General features: G+C 46.6%; 1 protein-coding gene across 1 annotated transcript; it reads right to left on the bottom strand.

The window, feature by feature from the left end:
- Positions 1-15,822: 15,822 nt before the first annotated feature.
- On the bottom strand, positions 15,823-23,063 carry KLHL38 (kelch like family member 38). Its single transcript, XM_036883091.2, has 4 exons — positions 22,909-23,063; positions 20,885-22,474; positions 17,745-17,850; positions 15,823-16,902 (listed from the first exon to the last, which is right to left on the bottom strand). The coding sequence occupies exons 2-4, from the start codon at positions 22,271-22,273 to the stop codon at positions 16,613-16,615; spliced, it is 1,785 nt and encodes a 594-aa protein (XP_036738986.2). The 5' UTR covers positions 22,274-22,474; positions 22,909-23,063; the 3' UTR covers positions 15,823-16,612.
- Between the last annotated feature and the right edge of the window lie 118 nt (positions 23,064-23,181).

Genomic DNA, 23,181 nt, shown 5'->3' on the forward strand with positions numbered 1-23,181 from the left:
AAGAGTTGACGTTTATCAGGGTCAGTATTTTCAACAATATCTCTGATAAGACCCCAATAGGAAAATACTGAAACAGGAACAGAGTCAGGGCCGTTTTTGATAAGATAATCATTTAAATCTCTACCTACTTTCTGCCATTTTTTAGGATGAATTTCGGGGCCATTAATGATAAACCACGGACAGACTTCATCAACAAAAATAAAAAACTTTACCAAGTCTTTCTTTTTAACTCGAACTCCTCTCTCCCTAAGTGAACTTTTTAGGTCTCTTATGAAGACCGCTTCTTTACTTAATTTAGTTCCCATTTTCTTGTAAGGCGGCCGGTACTCACCAGGGACGACGACCTCCGTGAGCGGCGAAAGGCGTCTCCTATTGTTTCATCAAGAAGGGGTCTGCGCAGACGATATCTCACTCGGGGGTCCGCCTGTGAAGGATCTGCACCTCTTGCCCCACGTTGGGCGCCACTTGTCCCGTCCAGCGGGACCTAGTTATTTGTGGGGACGAGGGAGATCCGACCTGAAAGAAAATGGGGGCGAGAGAAGAGCGAAGGCAAGACAATGTTCTGATCAAGCCTTCAAATTTTATTGTAAGACGGGGGTACATATATACTAATGTTCAGGGGCAGAGTGGGCCATAGGATACTTGTAAGCAGGGGATTGGCTGCACAGCAGGGATGGCGCAGCGAGTTACATTCTGATTGGCATATGATAATGGGGAAGGAGGGGGAGAAGAGTATCTCTTGGCGCGCGCGGGCTTTCTTGTTGGCGCGCGCGGGCTCGCAGCTAATCTCCAGGAAGTGAAGCAGGAACCTCATGAACTGTGGCCATCTTGTTGTCTTTGTGTGGCTCCCAACAGTGGCAGAGCTGCAAGGCTGCAGGAGAGCAGAGCAGAGGCTGGAGTGGTGGCAGCGCCAAGGACAGAGGCCCAGAGGCAGAAACCAGCTTGCTGCACACAGACTTGCTCTGAGTGAATTGAATTCTAGTGACTGACCTGCCACCTGGAAATAAAGTTGGGTATAACCCTTTCACCCCCAAGAACGTTTTGCTGTCATTTTCTTTGGTCACATTGAATCCATAGCGAACTTGCCTGGGGCTGAAACCCATTGGCAAGATACTTACAACCAAAAGACCCTGAATGATGCAAATAAACAATAATAATAAGCATATGAATATTCCAAGTAATGCAAGTCAAAACAAGTATTTATAGCCTATAAAATCAAATTTAAATGATATTCAATTCAATTCAAGGATATAATGAGACAGGCATTCACATGAACTTTCACTGAGATTCTTAACTGGTGTTTCTTTTATGGAAATTATTTTTTATAAAAGGTAACAAGAGAATTAAAAAAATTCATGCCTTTGGTCTAGCATTTCTGCCTCTAGGCATTTGTCCTAACAGGAGAACAGGAGATGGAGATAAAGACTTATGTAGAAAGTGTTCAGTGTTGTGTTATTTATAGTAACAAGATTGGAATTTGCTTGGATATCCAGTTTGTTGGGAGGATGGTCAAGTAAATGAAGGAGATGGTATCAAGTCATAGTTAAAAGTATAGGCTCTGGAGTTGGTCAGCCTGGCTTCAAGTCCTAATCTACATCTGACCGCTGTGCTATCTTGGACCAACTGCTTATCTAATTGTGGCAGCCAGCCTTCCAAGATAACCCACCCCCCTTGATATCTGCTTCCTGGTATTCCTGTCCTTCTATAGTTCCCTCTCACACTGGAGAGGCTGACCTGTGTAACCAGTAGGATATTGTGAAAATGATGGAATGTGGTTTCTGAGTTTAGGTCATGAAAGACATGTAGCTTCCACCTAATTCTCTTCTGGATTAGTTACTCTAGGGGAATCCACTTGCCATGTTGGGAGGGTATTCAAGGAACCCTATGGAAAGTTTCATCTGCTAAGGAACCAAGGTCTTCTGTGAGTGAGCCATTCTTGGAAGTTGATCTTTCAGCCTTAGTCAAATCTTCAGATAAAGAATGCTGGATGATTGGCTGACATCTTGACTGCAACCTCATGAGAGACTTCCAGCCGGACCACTTAACTGAGTCACTCTGAAATTCCTGGCCCACAGAAACTGTGTGAAACAATAAATGTGTATTGTTTTAAGCTACCAAATTTTAAAGTAATTCGTTATGCAGCAATAGATAACAAGTCATTTAACTTCTCTCAGCCTCATTTTATTCATTTGTTAGGTGGGGGCAATATTGCCTGTTTTAGCTTTTTTGTGCAGAACAAATAAGGTAAATGAACACTTACAGGTCTACCACCCTTACCTAAAATCTCAGGATCAAGATGTGTTTTGGTGTAAAAGATTTTTTATCTCTAATTAAAGTAACAAGATGCACTATATACTACATATTCCAAAATACCCACTGGGATCTGGCTCAGCATGTCATAATCAAATGATAATATTCCTGCATCAAAATGTATGAGTGTGCACCTGAAATAGCAGAAATAGAGACTCAAAATAATCTCATGTCAGTTTTTGCCATCAGGATTTGCTGCCAAATGAATTTGCTGCAAATGTACAAGGAACAAAGAAGCAAAACTAGTTGTCAGAGTTTTTGAGATTTGGGAAGTGTGATAAGAAATTGTATGGTTTTATCATCCTACATTGATTTCTTCCCAAACACTGGCTCTCTGTTGTATCTAGTTGGTCCCTGGTTATCTTTTCTCATTCATTTAGATTGATGAGGAGGAGACTAACATGGTCTCTACTATTCTTGGGAAACCCAAGGAGTGGTAAGTCGAAGCACTGGAAAAACCAAAGTTCCAACAAGAGGATCTCTTTTCTCATTAATTTAGTTCTCATTTCTGGACCAGCATCTGATAGTCATGACCCCAGAGGAGACCAGTGAATCATCCAGTCATGGGGTTTGGAGATGATTCAGCAAGATCAAAGTGGTGTCAGGAGTGCTTTTGGCTGAAGTTCTCAAAGGTACTGATTTCACATCCAGTTATGCAACTGGCCCTGAGGCTCACACTGTGGTACAACCTGATTCTCTCCCAAACTAGCATGAGAGACAAGGCCCTCACCTGGTGGGGCATGATCCCCTGGTGGATCCAGGCCCTGGGAGTCCAGAGAAATTGTTCCTGCCAAGATGGTTCTCTTTCTTCTTTTCAGAAAGTGAGAGATGGACTGAAAGCCACCCCTGTGAATATTTACCCTCTTAGCATCATCTCTTCCATGGAACCAGTGGCAGGGATTATTTGGGGGAACCTGAAATAGTTCCCATGTCAGATCCTCTTGATGTGTTGTCTATCTTCATGGTGTGAGCAGGGACTTCTCCAGGCTGAACAAATTCCTAATGTCCAACCTTCAATAATTACAGACTCATTCAAATGGAGGAAGACTTTGTCCCCTGTTCTTCTAGGCACAATAATGTACTAGCACTAGAAACCTTGAGTTTGGTTTCAAAGTTCCATCTCTGCTGCTGACTTTAAACTTGGCCAAGTTGTTTTGTCTTTCTGAACTCATTTTTATCCATCAAGCTGGGGGGAAAAGGGGGATAGCTCTGTTAGCTTTAATAGTCTATAATTATCTTTGAGGCAGCTCTCTATGAATTCCTTCCCTTAACTCTCCATTCATCCAACAAATATTTGTTCGATACTTACTGTGTGTACTGTTCTAGGTATTGATGATAAATTGTCCCTGTTCTTAGTTTATATCCTAATGTGATAAGGCAGGAAATATAAATCTTAAAAGAGGAAATGGGAAGTAGTGATAAGTGCTACTAGGAAAATAAAGCAAGATAAGGCACTAGATTGTGAATGTGGGGTGGGGTGGTGGAATATTCATGACTACTTTAGATGGTGTTCAGGGAAGGATTCTTGGAGGGGGTGGTGATATTTGATAAGAAAACTATTGATCACTCAAAAATATTTGTTGAATGTATGAATGGACAAGAAAGAGTTAGTATCTGGTGGAAGAACACCCTACATAAAGGAAACAGAAAATATAAAGATCCTGAGTTGGGAATGACCTTGGTACATTTGAAGACTAGAAAGAAGGCAGTGGAGCTGAAGCATAGTGAGTAGAGTGAGTGGTCAGAGAAAGCCAAGGTAGCCAGGGCCTTGCAGGTCAGATTAAAGAGTTGGCTTTTATTCTGAATGCAAAGAGAACCATTAGCAGAGTAACATAATGTGATTTACACTTTAAAAATATTATTCCACAATATGATACCACTTCCCACTCATTAGAATGGCTAACATGAGAAAGACAGACAATATCAAGTATTGTTAAGGATGTGGAGCAACTGGAACTCTCATACCCTGCTGGTGGGAGTAGAAGTTGGTATAGCAAGTTTGGGAAATGAATTGGCCATGTCTATAAAGCTGAACATATGCACACCCATGAACCAGCAATTCCATTCCTAATTGTACACTCAATGTGCCGACATATGTTCACCAAAAGATATGCACAGGAAAGTTCATAATAGCCCCAAATGGGAAACTATACAAATACCCATCAAGGGTAGAACAGATAAATGAATTGTGGTATAGTTAGACAATTGAATACTATAAGCAACAAAAATGAACAAACTCTAACTACACATAACAGCATGGATGCATTTCGCAAACCTGATGTTGAGCGAAAGAAGCCATACTGGAGTTCAAACTATCCAATCTCATTTGTATGAACTTCATAAAGAGGCACAAATAATCTAAAGTGCTGGAAGTCAGAATAACGGTTCCTTTTGCAGAGTCTAATAACTGGCAGGAAGTGTGAAGGGGCCTTCTGGGGTGTCTTGATCTGGAGGCTGGTTACTCAAGTTTGTTTGATGACTTTCTCTAATCATCCCTTTACTATTGCTTCCCTAGGGTAAATGGGCCTTGAGCCCAGAAGAGGGGGTAAGGAAGCTGGGAGAATATTTATCCCAGTCCACCACAGAGCACTGTCTGCTTGCCGATTTACAAGTGCAGTTTTCTCAAGAGTGGTGGGCAGAAGAGAGCCATCCATTAATCGGGCAAGGACACTGTAGCTTTGTGACCTGCCCAAGATCCCTCTTTCTATAGGAAGAGCTGAACCTCAAATTCAGATCCTTGGCTGCTTTTCCTGAAGCCCACTTCTCTTTCCATTTCTCCAGGCTGCCTTTCTGGATGGACCAACTACGCTCTCAGGCTTGCTTCTAAAAGTATGACTTGGAAATGTTACATTTGCATTTGAGAATCTGAAACTAATCTAAGAAAGTACAGTGCTTCGATCATTATTTTTACAGAGACTTATACCTAATTATGTCTTTTAAAAATGCAATTTTTTTATTAAAGGAATAAAAATATTATAAGTAAAAAAATAAAATGTTGGAGGCCCATTAAACTTTGGGGAAAGAAATGGTAGTTTCATTGTTATCTTCTCTCAGCCCCATTGCATGGACATACAGAATTGTGTGTATGACACATTTTTGCTCTAACCACAGAATTTCGTGAATTTTCAGTTACTGAATAATAAAAGAAATCATCATGCTAGATGAAAAGAATGAGGCAATTTTGAGGGCAAAAATATTTCCTTGAAGAATTTTTGAGAAATTAAGGCCTTGATACCATTCACAGGACTGAGCCCTGATGGGTAAGAGAATTATCATGCCTTCAGCATGAAGAAGCAGGTCACTGTGCTTCCATAGGATGAGGAGCTGGTGGCTCTGTGCCTGAGGCCTGCTGAGTCTCTTGTCTCTGCATATCTACAGCTATAGCTAATAGCCAAGCATTGTTTGTTAATAGACAGGTAAGGGAGTTCTCTTTTTGACCAGTTGAAAAGAACAGGGAAGAAAACAGCATCCAGGGATTGACCGTGGGGTAGGCCCTGTGCTACCATTGTTCTTGTTACCTGATTGAGTGGAGGCTGTTTATTCTTCTACATGCAACAGATGTCTTGGTCTGGAAGAGGAGCTTGAATTATTTTTCAAGGTGGGAAATGATTGAGGGGATTTAAGCAAGGAAGGGATCTGGCCAAATTTATGTCTGAGAAAGATAGATGGCTCTGTTACTCCCCTACCCCTCTCAGATCGTCCCTCTGCTCTGGACTCCTGGAGGCAGGGGGAGAGCGAGAGAGGAGAGATAGTGGGGCCAGGGAGACTAGTCAGGGGGCCTCTGTATAGTGGGAGATCACCGCCTCTGCCTCCCTTCCAAAGCACGTGAGAAGTGTCACCGTCTCCTCCCTCCCATCCTTTTGGCTATCCTTTCCATTGTAAATTTAAATTTAAAGTGTCATTGACATTTAAAATGTCACCATACATTTTATTTTATATGTGTTATTACCCCACCATTCACAGTTACTCTTTTTGCTTTATATGCTTTTACATTTATAAATTATAAAATTGTCTTAAGTGCTTCCTCTTCCTCAAGCACTGAGGAGGAGAATATCATAATTCATAAAATATAATTGGGGTGGCCATGTCCTAGGGAGCAGAGTGATTTGCCTGGGGTCTTCTTTCCTGTCAGAAGATCTGCAGGGTGGCGCATCAGGATTCAGCGCTCTCAGCACCACCTCCAATAAGGAGCCCGGGATAAAGACAAGTTTCTGCTTGAACACAGAGATGTGAAGACCTGTGCGCTGGGGCCACTCCCCATCATGGATCCTTAGAATGAGGGACAGGAGAAGGAGGGAGGTGGGGGATTAACTCGTGGACATGGTCCAACCTGCTGTGTAAAGGGCTGGGCTGGTGCAGGAGGTGGTGCACGGTTGCAAAAACTGGGTCACCTTTATCCCGTCTAACATTCTCATTTTATGGGCAGGGAAATGAAGGTCCAGAGGAGGGAGTAAATTACAGTAATTGTTATAAGTTGTTGAGTGCTGGCTACTTTATGGATGTTACCTTTTTCAGTCCTTGTGGCAATCCTGTGAGGGAGTGTACTAGTTTCTTGTGGCTGCTGTAACAAATTGCCACAAACTTGGTGACCTAAAACATGAGAAATTATGCTTTCATGGTTCTGGAAGTCTAAACTCAAGGTGTTGGTAGGGCTGCCCTCCCTCCAAGGCTCTAGAGGAGACCTCCTCCTTGCCTCTTCCCGCTTCTGAGGGCTTCAGGTGTTCCTTGGCGTGTGGGCTGCGTAACTCCCTGCCTTCGCCTTCTCCTCCAGGTCTCACCTCCCCCTCAGCCTTCCTCTTATAAGGACACTTGTCATTGGATTTAGGGTCTGCCCAGATAAGCCAGGATTATGTCCTCTTGAGATCCTTCATGTAAGTGCACTTGCAAAGACCTTTTTTTCCAAATAAGGTTATGTCTTTTGGGGGGCCATGATTCAATCTGCTACAGAGTGATATAATCATCATCTCATTTACCAACGAGGACACTGATGCCCAGAGAGGTTAAAAGACCTTCCCAAGGATATACAACTTGGCCTCCACAGCTACTGCTTTCTACAGGGCACTATATTTAATAACAGAAATATTAATAATAGCTAACCCCCAGATAGCACTTATGTATGTAATTCATTTAATCCCCTGAAAAACTCCATGAGGGGGCAAATATTATCATAACCCCCATTTTAGAGATGAGGAAACTGAGGAACAGAGTGGTGAATTAATTTTTCCAGGGCCACACAGCCAATGAAGAGCAGGGTGAAACCCAGGGACATTGTCCAGTCTGTGCTTTCATCTAGTCAGATCTGTCTTACAGGGTCCTCCACAGACATGAAAGGTTACCACACATCATTGTTAGAGATGTTGGCATTGGTGGCTGGGGAGTTTCTAAAGGGGTTCTGAAAGATGGGCCCCAAAGATCTAGTGGGAGAGACAGTCTGTAGGCAAGACTGTGGCTCCATGGAACTTGTAGAAACTGCCAGGGCAAGAAGCAACCTTCTGTGACTCAGGAGGTTTCATCTCCTGGCTGGGAACTCTGCAGCAAACTCCCGTCTTTCTGTTTTGACCTTCGCTGCTGACGGCACAGGCATGCTGCAGGTGAGCCAGGCTAGCAACTGCTCTCTGTCTTCCTAGCTACCCACCCCCGACCCTTTCCCCATCTGAGGAGCGGCCAGTTCCCTGTGGATTCTTGTTTCAGTTCCGGTGCCTCCTTGTTACCTGCACCCTTCCCTCCCTCTGCTCCTCACTGTTTAGTTAGTGGCCACGGCTCATGTCCCTCCTGGGGATGGGAGTAGCCCCCTGTCTAAGCTTCCTGGGCTTCTCCATGCTTCTGCTGACTGCCTGCAGAGTGACCTTCCTATAGCACTCCTGGACAAAGACCTCTGCCCTCCCCCTGGCGAGTCCACCCCTCCCACCCCCATCCCCCACCCCCATTCCAAACACTTACCTTCCCTCTCTTTCGTGCTGCATCCTTAAGTCCAGGCCAGCATCCCGGACTGCCACTCAGTCATTTCCTCATTCACCCATTCAGCAATTCTTGGCTGATTTTCTTCTCTCTGTCAGGTGTCAGGGAAATGGATGTGAGCCAGGCAGCCATATTCTCCACTCTCATGGAACTTCCATTTGGAGCAAGCGTGTGTGTGGGGTGGGGTGGGGGGTGGGGGTGGTCATCAACTAAATAAACTCACGGAAGCAAATAAAACAATAAATTATTGTGATAGAAGGTAGGAAGGGAAGAGTGAGAGATTATCAGGTGCCAGGAGTGGGAGAGAAGAATGCAGTGGGTGGAGGGCAAGTAAGGTGGTAGGAAGGGTGCTGAGGAGGTGCCCCCAGGTTCGTAGTAACTGAGCCAGGTAATGGAAATACAATGCTTCTTTAGTAAAAGGGCCAAGCCATTGGTATTCTTAGTTTTGCCCTTCAGATAAGTAAGCCAAATAAATCTATACCCAAAGTGGGGATTAACTCTGTTTTCTTCTTGAACACTACACAGAAGATAAACATCTCAGAGACTCTGCTAATGAATTCTGTTTTTCTCCCTGGGCTGATCTCGAGCGTAGGTCTCCACATTACTTTCCTTCCAGCCCCTTTCAGGAGGCTTGGCTTTGCAGTCGTCCTGAGGTGGCCCTTTGGTCTCACAATGTGGGCAGGGCTGACAGGTCTTTTGGGGAAACAGCAAAGACAGCTTCTGCTTTTGAATAGGACAGGCCTCTATGCCTGCATTTTCCTAACTTAGAAACACCTCAGATTCCTGAATCTCTGTCTGTGTCCTCAAAGCACCATTCTCTGGGCTGTCACCTTGTTACGGGAGCATTACCAGGGAATTCTGGATGGCAGGCCCTGGCATTCTAATTAAATCAAATAAGTGAAATGAAGAGGAAGAGAGACTCATGGATATCTTTAGAGAAAACAGAACCCAAATTCCCCACATGAAGAGAAAACATGACATTTGAACAGGAGCCTTGAATTCCTATAAGCTTGCGTGCAGGCTGACATTTCGGAAACCAGCCCCCTCCCCCACGGCATCCTCAACCTTGGATTCTGCTCAGCATTGGCTTCGCCTCTCACGACGCATCACCCCAGAGGTTTATGTTGGCATTCTGAGGACAGGACGCTGTAGCACATTGTGCCAACAGATCACTTCTCTCAGGTACTTTCTCATGCGTGACCCTGGGCTTCTCGTGGACCCTAATTCCTTCTTGATTGGCATTGGGCCAGCCACCTTGGACTTTCAGGAAGCTGCAGTTTGTGTACATTGACTTTGGAATCCGTTAAAATTCGCTAGTCCCTGTGAAATGGTTTAGTTCTGTTCAGTACGCATGTACTGAGTGTGTTTGCAGTGCCAGGCCCTGAGCTGGAGTGGGAGATGCAGAGATGAAAGATGCAGTCCCTGCCCACACGATGCTCCTGATGAAATGGGGGCAACGAGGATGAGTCCTGGCCGTGTGGCACAGTGGGTTGGGGGCTCATCCAGGATGCTTTCTTGTGAGAGACGGTATCTGTAGGGGGCTGAGTAATGCCTCCCCCCAAATTCATGTCCACCTGGGAACTCAGAAGCTGACCTTATTTGGAAATAGGGTCTTTGAAGATGTAATGAAGGTAAGGATCAAGATGAGATCATACCAGATTAGAGTGGGCACTGGATAAGAGACAGAAAAGGACAGAAGAAGGTCCTGTGATGGTGGTGGCAGAGATTGGAGCGACAAGCTAAGGAATGGCAATTTTCCAGGAGCCATCAGAAGCTGCAAGAGACAAGGAAGGATTCACCACTAAAGTCTTCAGAGCTGCCAACACCTTAATTTTGAACTTCCAGCCCCCAGAACTGAGAGAGAACAAGTTCCTATGTTAAGCCCCCAGTCTGTGGTAATTTTTACAGAAACCCTGGGGCACCAGTGCAGTACCTGAGCGGAGCCCTGAAGGATGACTGCCTGAGTCTTGCCACCTGCTCTCCCATCCCTTGTCCTGCTTGAGCACACTGAGATAGAGAAACTCCATTGGCCTGTGAGGTCCCTGACAGCAGGTGCCACATTCCCCTCCTTGTTTACTCCCTGACCCCCACGCTTACCACCATGCCTGGCACGCAGGGGTTTCTGGTCAATATTTGTTGAATGAATGAATAACCATGTGAATGAATGAGAGAAGGAGACGGCAGTGCCATCAGAGGTGGCTTTGTCAGCAAGCTGCAGGAAATGGGTCCTCAGGTTCGAAAGCTGTGGCAGTTCGAGTGGAGGGGCTGTTTCGGGTTGTTGGGTCAATTGCTGCTCATTGGTAGAAGGTGTTTAGGGAAGTTTTCACTGGGGTGCAGACTAGCCAGTAATAAAGACAGAAAACGACTGAGCAGGGAGGAGGAGAGGAGGCTCTGCTGTGTCCATTAATGTCCATCACCTTCCTTGTTCTCAAAAACATGATAGGTAAAAACAGGATAGGTTAAAAAAAAACACAACATTTTCCAGGTGTGGAAACTGAGGCTCAGAGAGGTGAAATAACTTGTTAAAAGCATACTGCTAGAAAGTGTCAGAACCGGAATTTGAGCCCAGGTCTCTTCTGCTCCCAAGTTTGTGTTTTCTGCAGGGCAATGTGCTGCTTCCACGAATAGACAGTTGTCGGGAAGGGAAGGTAGTCAGGATCCCTGAGGCTGGAAAAGGCTTTAGCACTCTCCAAATCCAGGTGACTGGAAGGGGATGTCTCTGAAAAATGACACAAGCAGACAAAGTACCTGCAGAGTTCTGGGAATCTGGGTCATCTCCAGGCCACCAGCTGGGCACTTTTAGCCCATCTCGAGTAGGGTTCTTGGTGTAAAAATCAGTTTAATTTTCTTCCCTGCTGTATTTCAGATCACTTTAGGCTGTATTTTTCCTTGTTCTCAGATAGATCTGTAATAATGACTTTTAAAGGTTGGACACCATTGGGTTTAAGCCCCAATTTATTTGATAATTAAGCCCTTCCTTCCACCCAGAACTGTGGGGACACTGAGAGGGTAGTCAGGACCCATCCACTAGTGCATCTTGTCATTCCTTCCACAAACACATCAGCACTGTTTGTGTGCCAAGTACGGACTGAACTTGGCCCAGGAGTTCACAGGGACCAAAACTCTCTCTCTGGCCCATGAAGAGCTCCCTTTCTAGTTCCATTCAACATGTCTTTACAGAGCTACAATGTGAAAGGAGCTGGAATGAAGGGAGGGGGGAAAAGGTGGGTAGAAAGGTTGGAGAAGGCTCCACAGAGGAGATGAGGCCGAGTAAGAATTATTCTGGAAAGTCATCACAGCAGAGGGAATAGCATGTGCAAAGGCACAGAGGCATGGGCATGCATGGCATGCTGGAGTAGGGCAAGGGATGCCAGACATCCTGGGAAGGACAAAGTGCTTGATAAAACCAGTCACAAGTCCTTGTCCTCTGGGATGTTACAGATTTTTGTGATAGGTAGCAAAGATAAATTTAGCCTATGAGGGGCCTTTGGGGTTTCGTTTTTTTTTTGCTTTGTTTTGCTTATAGTTTTATTGAAGTATAATGTACATATCATAAAAGTCACACTTTTTAAAAAGCATCATTGATATATAATATTATATTTATGTTAAGTGTACAACACAGTGACTCACTAGTTACCCATTATTAAATTTTCACCCCTACTAGTGCAGTTACTATCTGTCAGCATAGGAAGATGTTACAGAATCATTGGCTACATTCTCCATGTACTACCATCCACATGGCCAACTTATATTATGATTAGAATTTGGGGGGCCTTTGGTTTTAAGATGTGGAGACTCAGGACTGTCTGTTGCTCACTGAGAAGAGTAGATGCTGAAGAGGGAGAGGCAGGAGAATAAGGAGGAGGCCTCCTTGTAGGGGAGACGGGAGGCTCCAGGCCAAGGAACTGCTGCTGCTTATGGGCAGAGTCAGGAATGGGGTGGGGTCAGAATGTCAGCAGCTCTGTCCTGCTGGGGCCATGCCACTCTCCCAGGGGTTGCTGCTACAGTGCCTGGCTGATATGGCCTGGTTAGTGAAGGGCCTGATGGTGGTCTCAGTATGGGAGGCCTTCTTCCAACATGCCTGCTTGGTGGGGTGGAGGTGGGGCTGGGTGGGTTCCAGTACTGAAGGCTATCAGGTCCTCCCGTGCTACACTGTCCACTCTCCCTGCTGCAGTTTCTTTCTACCCACCCTATTTTCTCTGCTGGCCCTGCTCCTGCTCACTGGCTTAGGTTGAAACAGAACATTTGATATTTTTGTTAGTGTTTTCTTGCTTAGTCCTTGATCCCCTGCATTTTGTCGCCTGTTGAGACGATTAGTCAGGCTATTTGACATTTTTTACTTAAAATGTTTCAGTTTAACTGCTGCTCACTAAATATATTTTGACCTCAGCTCTGGACTGTGACTCTCTGCTCAGCCAGTGAGACCAAGAAAACCTTGTGCCAAAAATTTCTCTCCCTTTCTTTTTGGACTGAGATTAGCCTCAGTGCATTGGAAAGGATCCCTTGTATCTTGATGGTTGTTTTGTGACTTAGTCCAGATATGGGATTTGGCCAGTGGGCTGTTCAGGTGTGTGAATACACTTGCTACAGAGGCATCTTCTTTGACGCACAAAGCTGGCTCGCCATGTGGTTACAAATGTGTTTGGCCCTGGTGCCATCTTTCTTTATAGATCCCAGGGGGCAATTTACATAGTTCTGGGCCCCAGGGAGACTTGGACAAACTCTGTGTAGCCAAAACTCAGGCAGCTTAGTAAATATTGGACTGAAACGAAGGGAAAAGAACGTCAAGGCATTAACAAGTCTGACAGAAGGATTTTTGGAGGCCACAGAAAGAGTTTATAGATGGCAAGACTCCCACTTCTTCTTCCAGGCAATAGGGCCTCTAGAATAAGCTCTCCACCCTCTAGGCTGGACCCAGGTAGGCCATGCCACCTCTTCCGAAGGGTAGAAAAGGGGAGGAAGAGGTAAGGACAGAAAGACCCCCTCAGTAGAGGGTCTGCAGTGCCTAAAATAGTGCCTATGCATCTGAGTTTGAGTTGGAGATCCCAGAGGCAGTTTCGATTCAGCCTCTATAGTCATTTAATAATTCTTTAATCCATTCATCGTGTATTCATTGAGGTTCTGCTATATATGTGGCTGACACTGAGCCTAGCCTTGATAATGCAGAGAACAGGACAGATAGAGGAGTCTAGAGGGTAAGACTGTGCTCAAGTAATTACAAACAGGATGAAGGCCTCAAAGGGGATGTATATGGAACAATGGGGGCATTTAGTAGTGGGGGCTGATCCAGCCTGGGGTTGGGGTGCGCATGAAAGGCCTCCTTGCTGCAGCGACCTTTGATCTGCTGTGTAAGGAATAAATTGAAAGTGCATCAGCTGAAGAAGTAAGAGAGGTATGTGTGTGTTAAACAAGTGAGGCAAGAGAGAGGAGAGGAAAATCAGTGAAGTTAAGGGGTGGGGCGGTGGGGGGAGCGGCAAACGTCGGCCAGAGAGACAGGTGGATGCTGGGTGGTAGAAGGCCGGTAAGGACTAGATAAGGGCCTCTAGGTTGCTGTAAAGTCATTTTAAGACAGAGAGGAAGGATCATGTTTGTGTTTTAAACAGATTACTGGCTGTTTTTTGAGGAAGCCTTAGCAGGGTAGGAATGGAGGCAGGAGTCCATGCAGGAGGCTGACCGGGCATGAGGATGGCCCGCACTCAGAGCATAGCAGTGAAGACAGAGGGGTGGAGGTGTTTGTGGTCTGCCGGGGGTGTCACTGAAAGGACCTGCTGATGGATCGGATGAGGGCTGTCAGGGAAGGCATCTCTAAGCAGGGACCTGAGGTGGGTCAGGGAATGAACCACAGGGCATGATATCCAGGCCCCGCATTTTCAGGCGGAGGGCACAGTAAGTATGAAAACAGAAAGTGGAAACTTGCTTGGAATGTCTGAGCCTGGAGGCCAGTGCGGCTAATGCCAAGTGACGGGGGGCGTGGGGGCAATGAGAGCAGAGAGGTGCTGGGGTGGGAGGGGTGATCTCGCAGGTCTCTGAAGGTCATCTGACAAAGCTGGGAAGGCTTTGCAGAGTTTTAAACAAGGGAATGGCCTATTCTGACTTCCTGTTGTACACCTAAAAGACGGCATGGGCTGCTGTATTGAGAAGAGATCAGCAGGGGAAGGTGGAAGCCATTGTAATAGTTCAGATGAGGAAAGGTGGCTGCTTGGACGAGGGTTGGTGCTGCGGGGAGTGAGGTGCAGTTGGGCTCTGCATAGATTTGTACCAAGTGGAGGGAAGGGTCCAGGGCTTTGGGCCTGAGAAAGTAGAACGGTGTTATCCTCCTGCAGGACAGTGAAGCCTATGGGAGGGTCAGTTTGGTGAAGAAGGAGTGTCCTCCAACATGTTTAGTTTGAGGTATCCATTTAACATCAAAGTGGAGATGTACAGCAAGCAGTGGGTCTGGAATCGGATAAAATCAGAAAGTCAGCAGCGTGTGGGTGGTATTTAAAGCCACACACTGGGTAGGCACACTCACCTGGGGAGTCAGAGTAGGTACACGAAGGTCTAAGCACTGAGCCCTGGGGCGCACCACCGCTTATTAGTCAGGAAACTGAACTGCAGGGCATAGGATGAGAAGCAAGAGTGGGTGGTGTCCAGAGGCCCAGCGAGAGGTATTTCAAGACGGAGGGAGAATCACCCGGGCTGTATGCTGCTGACTGGTCACGTCAGACAAGAAGGAAACTGCCCTGCAGTTCAGGCCCTGTGGGAGTCTGGGTTACCTTTACAAGGACAGTTTCTGTCCTCTGTCTCTCTGGCCTGATCAGTTTACAAGTGAGAGGACGTGTTGAGGGCCTGAACAGAGAGTGCCAGACAGCACAGACTGGAGTAAGAGGCCAGCCAGCAGTGAGGAGACAGCGTCCAGAATGGGGAGCAAGGGCTGACAATCTGGGCAGGGTGGTCTGGGGAGCAGGGCAGAGCTTCAGACCCCAACAGGAGAAAGTGAAGTGCAAAAAGTACAAACTAGGAGGAAAGGAAAAAGTCCAGAACATGGACCTGGGGCTCTGGATGGAGAGAAATGCTTCAGCTTTGGGGCACTCTAGTGCCTGGCTCAAGGCAACAGCCTCATTTCAGATGCTTCTGTCGCTGGGGAGGGGACTTTGCCTACCCCGCTGGGCTGGGACGGGGCTGGCCAGGACAGGGTGGGGGTGGGGCCAGCACGTGAAGGTCTTCAGTGCCTGAGCCGAGCAGGGCAGAGGTTCTTGATCCTGACTGCACATTGCAGTGATCTGGGCTCCACTTGGGAGAATCCCTGTCCATGCATCTCAACTGGGCCTTGGCCCCCATGGTCAAGGACCTCCCCCAGTGGAGTAACGTGCCACCGGCTTCAGCTTATTCCTGAGCTGGGACCAAGCCAGCATGGGAGGCACCTTGAGACAAAAAGGGCTGTAGGGACAGTCAGCCCTGGCACCAGGAGGGCAATAATTGCTGTAATCTCTAACTTTCCTCAGAAGAGCAATTCTCATACCATTTACCAAATTCTGCAGGTTTATAGCTCCCTACAGGGGGGAGAAAACATCATTTGGCACTAGAAACAAACTTTATTCTGGCAGTGCAGATAATTTTGCAAACACTAGCTACTAAATTGCCCATATTTTTCTGGAATTCCAGGGTACTACTTCCACAGAATGCAAAGAAACAGAGTCATGGCCAGTCTGTCACATTGCCACGTGGACTGAGCACTTCCAGGGGCCCTCTTGGGTCTCTCAGACCTCTTGTTCTGAATTTCAACGGCTGTTCCAGTTTTTGTGAGCCCAGCGTTTCTTCCTTTGGGGAGTGGCCACTCTCTCATTCTGCACAGTTTGCCTGAGCGGTCATTGATGAGAGTTAACCCCATCTGTGCCCGCAGGGACATGAGCCAGGACTAGACAATTCTAGTAGCTCAATCCCTGGAAACAGTGATTGTCTCAAGAGGTAGGCATAGAATTTTAAAAGGGTCGATTAGCATAGTTTTTGAGGGTTAACATATGGGTAATGGTAACATTCTCTCTCCTAAGATGCAAAGCTAGAGGAAGGGGGTCTCAGGTTATCAGTTGCTGGTGTCCTCACACTGTGTGGGTACAAAAGCTTGTTTGTAGAATGAAGCCTAAGAGACGAGGTAGAGAAGGAGGGAAAGAGCAGGTGGGGTGGGTGCAGGTATGGAGAGAGAGTGTTTTGCCAACTATGTGCCCGGTTCCAGGCCTCCAGGCTCTGGGCCTTTCGGTGCTGGGGGCTCTCTCTGCATCCTTCTAGGGCTAAGTGTTTAGCAGCTGGGTTTGTGTCTCTAGCAACAGAAAGCACCTTGATGAGGACACATGGTTTCTTGTGGGCCTCAAGGGAAGGCGGCGGTGTTGGGTATGCACTGGAGAGTGAGGCAGGCGTGGTCAAAGAGTTTGTGAGGCAGCTGGCCCTGGGACATCCAGGTGTCTGTCTCAGGGTCGTAGCAGTCAAAGGAGGCCGAGTCCTCGATGTTGCAGTCCGTGGTCAGCCGCCGCCCGCCTGTCACGTAGAGCTTGTTCCCTATCACCGTGGCCCCGTGGTGCATCCTCCGGTCTTTCATGTCCGCACATTTGACAAATTTGTTGGACTGAGCGTCATAAGCAAGGATCCTCCTTGTGTAACCTGAAAACCAATGGCAAATTGGCAACCTCAGTGCTGCTCATTTGGGCCTGGTGGTCAGCATTCAGGGGTGCGTCTGATCCCTGCCATTGCCTAACGTGGAGGCTGGACTCAGCCAATGTGTGAGATGCTTTGGTAACCTGCCCATGGTCTGGTGTATGGCTGATTCTGCCCCTGCATCCTTAATGCCCCTGTTTATGTACGCTGTTCTCAGGGGGCAGCCTTCTGATTCCAGGGGCTTTCCCAGCCCCCACTGGCTTTTCTGTCTTTCTCATGTGCTCACCCAACAATCCAAAGAAGGAGCTTTGGGGGATTCTTCAGGGCTTCTGGCAGCCCTACCAGGTGGGCACCTTTGGGATCCCTATTCTACAGATGCATAAACAGAGTCACAGAAAAACTAATAACTTGTCAAAGAGTATATAGCCAGTGGCAGGATTTGAACCCAGGTCTCTCTGACTCCAAAACCAGTCCTCTTAATCATGACACTACACCACAATGACAGAGAAATGACCCATTAAGAGCTAATATTATTAACAGTGGCAGAGTTTTTTGAGTATTCATTATGCATCTGGGATAGTGCTAAGTGCTTTAGTTACATGAGCACATTTTATTATCACAATGACTCTGTGAAACAGATACTATTTTTTTCCTTGTTTACAGATAGAGACAGGGAGAAACTCCTGGATGAGAAAAGAACTTTGTTCAGTCCCCCACACTCTCCTAGCTGGATGGATGTGCTTTTAAAAAGACTGGCTTGGAGAACACAACCTGTCTGTTAGTGACCATTTTTTCCCCGGGAGAGGCCGAGTTGGTGTCCAGCCTAGGCATTCTCTGCTCAGACTCACCTCCCACAATGACAATCCGCTCCCCAAGCACCACCGCAGGGGCACACACATTCTTGATCATTCTTGTCTCCATCTTGAACCAGGTGTTCCTGGAAATGTGATAAACCTAAGGAAGAAATAAACTCAGAGCATTGCTTTTTCAAGTGAGATATATATATATATATATATATATATATATATATATATGTATATATATATATGATAGGAATAATAATTAGGGTGAAATAATTATTTTTTTCCTTTTCCCTTTTTTCCAGTTTTTAAAATGTAGGTATATAATTAAATGACAGAAAGAAGACTGTTACTAGAAATCAGTCTTTATGTGACCCCACGGGATCAGTGGCTGTGTTTCTGTAGATGGACCAGCAGTTACACATTGTAATATGCATAGAGGACGACGTGTCCTAGAATTGGGCAATCAGTGGCTATCAGGCCTCATGGTTTCATCTGAAATAGGCAGGTGACACTCTTGGGAAAGTGGAATCCTCGGAGGAAAAGCAAGCGCTGGTTGCATTTTCCTTGAGTGAGTAATTGCCTCCCAGCCTTCTGTTCTCTCTCAGATTTGGGTATCATTTCAAAAATAGGTTAAATGTTGCTCACAGTCCTCATAATATTCCCAGAGAGGCAGGGGCAAGGTTAACAAAGGATGGTCTTTGCCCAGGGGAGGAAGTGATACTGGGTCATAGTGAAGGATTTGCTTCATGCCATCTGGAAACAGAGGTAGTAAAAAGACCAGGTAGAAAGGCATACACACACACACACACACACACACACACACACACACACACACAAACACACACACACGATTTGCACAGGAACCTATTGCAGTATAGTTCAAAAGAATGCCTGCATCAACCCCAAGCATTCATGTTAAGTTATATCTGAATGAGTAGAATTTCCATTTCAAAGCTAATGCTAAGTAGATAAGAAAAGCTTCCAAATGAATACTTTTCCCTTTTCCCCTTCTCATCATGGCATTGTAAAAGGATCACTTACATGTTAGTGGGTGTTTTTGGCTTTGCAAAGCTCTTATTCAACGGCACTATGCATTTCTTGATATGCTTAAAAAGCTTTTTTGAGCTTTGTATTTATTCTTAGGAAATCAGTAACAGTTTTGCAATGTGGAATCACCAGCATAACTGTTGAATTTATTTTGAAAAATAGTTACAAAAGAGGGAGGAGCTCTAGCTTTACATAGATGCACTTTATTACATCTGTATTGTGTGGCCAGAGCTTGGAGGAGAGCAGAACATGTCCCTCTTGGCTCAAATAAATGAGTGGGATTTGGAACAGACTCAGAATCTGCCTGGATGGTCAGGGAGGAGCCAAAAATATATAGGCTGGAGAAATGAAGGCATGATAAAAACAAGGAAGGAATTAAATCAGACGACATCCCTTTTCTCCATCTCTACTGGCATCGCTTTGCCCAAGACACCATCACCCCTCGCCTGGACCTCTAGATCACTGCCCCTCTTCTCCTTCCTTTGTCCATCTCCACCAGGTGTCCAAAGGGAGTTTCTAAAATTCAAATTTGTTTACTTCACCCACCCCATGACTCTCAGGCTACAGCCCCAATTCCTGACAAGGCCCAGGAAGCCCTGCCGTATCAGCCTCACCTCCAACAACACCCATCCTCCAAGAATGTTCCAAAGTTTCTATAGGAGAGGCTCAGGAGTAACAGTCTGACTGGAGGGGGCTGCTTAGGGTAGTGGGGAAGGGGGTGGACAGAAATGGTGTGGGGACTCAGCACCCTCAGCTGTGCCTCGGCATACTACCTGTCTCCCCATTGCTCTGTGTTGTGACATTGTCATGCTGTCACTTCCTCCAGGCCATGGGCTCTGTCCCCTTTCTGCCTAAGGGCTTTTGTACCAGCTGTTCTCTAATCTAGGAACAGCACCCCCCTCTCAACTCCTGCTTCAGATGGCAGATTCATCTGCTCAGAGGAGCTGCCAGCCCCTTTCTCTGTCCATGTCATTCTATCCATCCCAGGATCTCCCTCCTCTTGTACTTTGTATCCTCACCTGCCTCCGTCTGCTCAGGTCTGCTTAAACCAACCTCACAGTTCCCTCCAAAGTTCCCTGAATCCTCACACCCGATGCCCTCTAGACTGGTTTAGGGCACCCCTTATACTCTTAGCGCACCCCTCTATTCAGTATCCAAATTGCAATTGTCTCGTAAGCCCTTGGAGGTAAGTGTGGTTACTGTGCATGCCTGGGTCCCCAGGGCCTTCCGTGGTTGGCACTCAGTATAACTTACAAATGAACGCAGCAAATATCGGCAGTCTCCTTTGTTATCTTTAAATATAGTTTCGTTATTTAAGTTTTCATATCATTAGGTGAATTGTAGAGATTAGTAAGTTGGAAAACACTATTCTGAAATTTTGGCCTTTATTAATTATACTTCTCAGAGAGCTTGTTAGTAAGATTAGCATCTACTCTATGCAAAACAGGGGTTTCCCCACCTGGCAGTACCATAGAATCTCCTGGAGACTTCTGAGAACAATAAATGTCAGGACCCCATACAAAGGGATTTGGATTCAGTTCCTCTTAGATTGTGCTCCAGGGGATTTGGTAACAGACTGTGGACCCGTGCTTTTGGGAGTCTACTTTTAAGGCCTTATTGACTTGGGTTAGAAGCATCTGCAAATTCCCTACAGGTCTTCACTATCTGACATTCAATGTATTCCAGCTTGAACTTTTACATATATAGTTTTTTTCCTCAAAGAAAGATAAAACTCTTTGTGGACAGAGATTGTATCTGTTGTACCTCTGTATGTATTAATCTTACACAAAAATAATTCATCAATAGATGAAACTTGCTGAAATTAAACTTCTTTCCTTCCTTCCTTCCCTCCCTCTTTTTTCCTTCCTGTAAATGGCAAGTGTGTATGTGTGTATGTATGTATGCATGTGTGTGCATACACATATATTCTGTATATGTGTACAGGTGTGTATCATATGTGCATGTGTGTATATGTTTGTATATGTGGAGTATGTGAATGTGTGTGTTGTGCATGTGTATATGTGTATGTTTGTGTATGTGTGTACATATGTGAATGTGTGTATGTGTATGTACGTGAATATGTGTGTGTGTGGGCACACACTCATGCACCTACGCAATGGGAAGGACCAGCCATTTACCTGGATAAGGCGCACAGGGTTCTGCATGATGTCCTCTCCCCCAAAAAGGTAGAGTCTTTGGTCCTTCACAGCGACTGCAGGGTCGAGCACGCCGACTGGCATGCCAGCCATCCTCTCCCAGCTGTTGCAGACACTGTCGTATCTCTCCATGGAGCCCAGGACCTCCTGCCCTTCTCCGATGCCCCCAATGGCGAAGATGAAATTCTTATGGGCAGTGCTCCTGTGGGAGTAGCGGGCCGCCAGCATGGGCTGGCCCAGCCTCCACTGATTGAGTTTCAGGGAGAAGACATAGACATCTCGACAGGGACCCCTCTTTCCTGTGCTGACGGCCACGCCTCCCAGCACGTAGATGCTGCGGTGCAAGGCCACGGCTGAAGCCTTGTACAGCCGGGTGGGGAGTTTGGCAAGGCTCTGCCATTGGCAGGTCTGCTGGTGGTACAGAAGAACGTCCCTGGTGGTCTGCTGGTTGTCCTTCCTTCCACCCAAGAGGATGAGGAAATCTTGGTAGGAGTGTCTTAGAGGGACGTGCCATGGAGGTGGGAGGTGGGGGGCACTGGAGGTGCTGTACAGAGAAAACATCTGCCTCTTGGCCATGTCCAAGATGGTCTGGCACGAGGGCGAGGACTGCAGGAGGGCATCATTGGCGATAAAGTGGTGGAAGAAGGCCGGGTGGATGTACTGAAGCCTGACCTGCTTGAACAATTCCTGCATGTGACATTTCCGGGCCTGGAGATCATGCTTGATCCAAACCATGAGGGCCTCAAACACCTTCTCCTCCTCCCCACAGAGCCCGTCATCTCCAAGGTAGTCTCTCAATTCCAAGGCGCAGAGCTCTTTCAGATCAGCTGATGCGGCCACCTCTGGGAAATACGCCAGGGCCACCTCCCTGGCTTTCCTCTTGAGGGTCTCACAGCTTAAGATCTCAGAGAGCCTGATCATGCCCAGGCAGTTGCTGGGGGTCAACTGGCTCTGGAGGTAGGAGGAGCAGGCCTCAAACAGCTTGGGGTACTGCAGCATGGAGGCCGCCTCCATCAGGGGCAGAACGTTCTCAGCTGTGATGTGCACCTCCCCGGTGTACACATACAGGATGATCTGGTCCAGAGTCAGGGCGTCGATGCCTTTCAGCTGAACTTTGGCCTCACTGCTCTCCCGGAAGTTGCTGCAAAACATGGCCCTGAAGTAGGGGCTGCTGGAGGCCAGCACATTTCGGTGGCAGGGGACCTCCCAGGCCCCGGTGCAGATACTCACATCAGTCAGCATCCTGTTTTGCCTTAAGCCATTGAGCTGCCTCAACAGGTCAGATGAGAAGTCATGATCTTTGAAGAGCAGTCCATCTGGCGACTCCACATCCATCCTACAAGGTGGGGTAGACATCCCAGGAGGGAGCATGTGCTGGACGGTTTAGCTGTGGCGGCTCCCAGACTTAGAGCTTCTGTGTCCATTTACCAAGGCGCTGCGGGTGTCACCGAGAATATCACTTAGCGAAGCCTGGAAAGGAGGCCACCTACACCCGAGACCTCACAGCTGATGCTTCTCTTTTTGGTTATGATTACTCTCAAAGGTAACAGGCAAAGAGCATTTTCAGATAATCTGAGGAAACAAAACCAAAACCAACCAAACAAAAATGAAGGTTGTTGAAAGACACTTGATTGTCAGGGGCTGCAGTGTCAGCCTGAAGCAAGATGACAGTCCATTCCCTTGACCAGCAGAAGTCTGGGAGCCTTTCTCCAGATTCCCAGCATATCTGTTATTTAGTAAACTCATCTAAGCATCTTTCTGGGCGTTAGCCACCCCATATGGATGTCATTCTGGGAGCGTGGCCTCTGGCAAGTAGACAGAAATGGGGGATGGAAACGGGACATTTACAAATTTTTTTTTTAAACCATGACTTCATGGAGCCATTCAGATTTTGTTTTAAAGATGGGATAAATAGAAAGCAGAGACCAAACAATGCCTTGGACAGGGTTTATTGGATGACATCTGGCAGTCCCCCTGCAAAAGAATTAAACATGAGAGACATTTACCTTGTTTTGCTGCAGGGACATCCACTGAGGCCTGGTCCGGCTGGTCCTTCTGGAGTTTCCACCTCTGGCTCCAAGTGAAATCATAAACCCAGGCCTTTCCTTCAGTTGGCAAATGATTTGTCTTGGGAGAGTTCTGGATTTGTTTATGCTGAAGGTGCTTTCACAGATTTCTAGAGCTTTGTGAAAGAACCACCAGGCAGAGAGACAGTGTATACATTCCAGGTCTAAGAATAGCTGCATATGTACTTTCCACTGTTATGACATGTGACTTTC

This window comes from Manis pentadactyla, chromosome 3 (assembly GCF_030020395.1).
Source record: "Manis pentadactyla isolate mManPen7 chromosome 3, mManPen7.hap1, whole genome shotgun sequence".
NCBI classification, from domain to species: Eukaryota; Metazoa; Chordata; class Mammalia; order Pholidota; family Manidae; genus Manis; species Manis pentadactyla.

Coding starts and splice junctions, on each gene's coding strand:
- KLHL38 (XM_036883091.2), bottom strand. CDS start 22,273: ATGCTCCCTCCTGGGATGTCTACCCCACCTTGTAGGATGGATGTGGAG. Junction 17,851..20,884: donor ACCCTGTGCGCCTTATCCAG/GTAAATGGCTGG, acceptor TTTCTTCCTTAG/GTTTATCACATTTCCAGGAA. Junction 16,903..17,744: donor GCGGATTGTCATTGTGGGAG/GTGAGTCTGAGC, acceptor ATTGGTTTTCAG/GTTACACAAGGAGGATCCTT.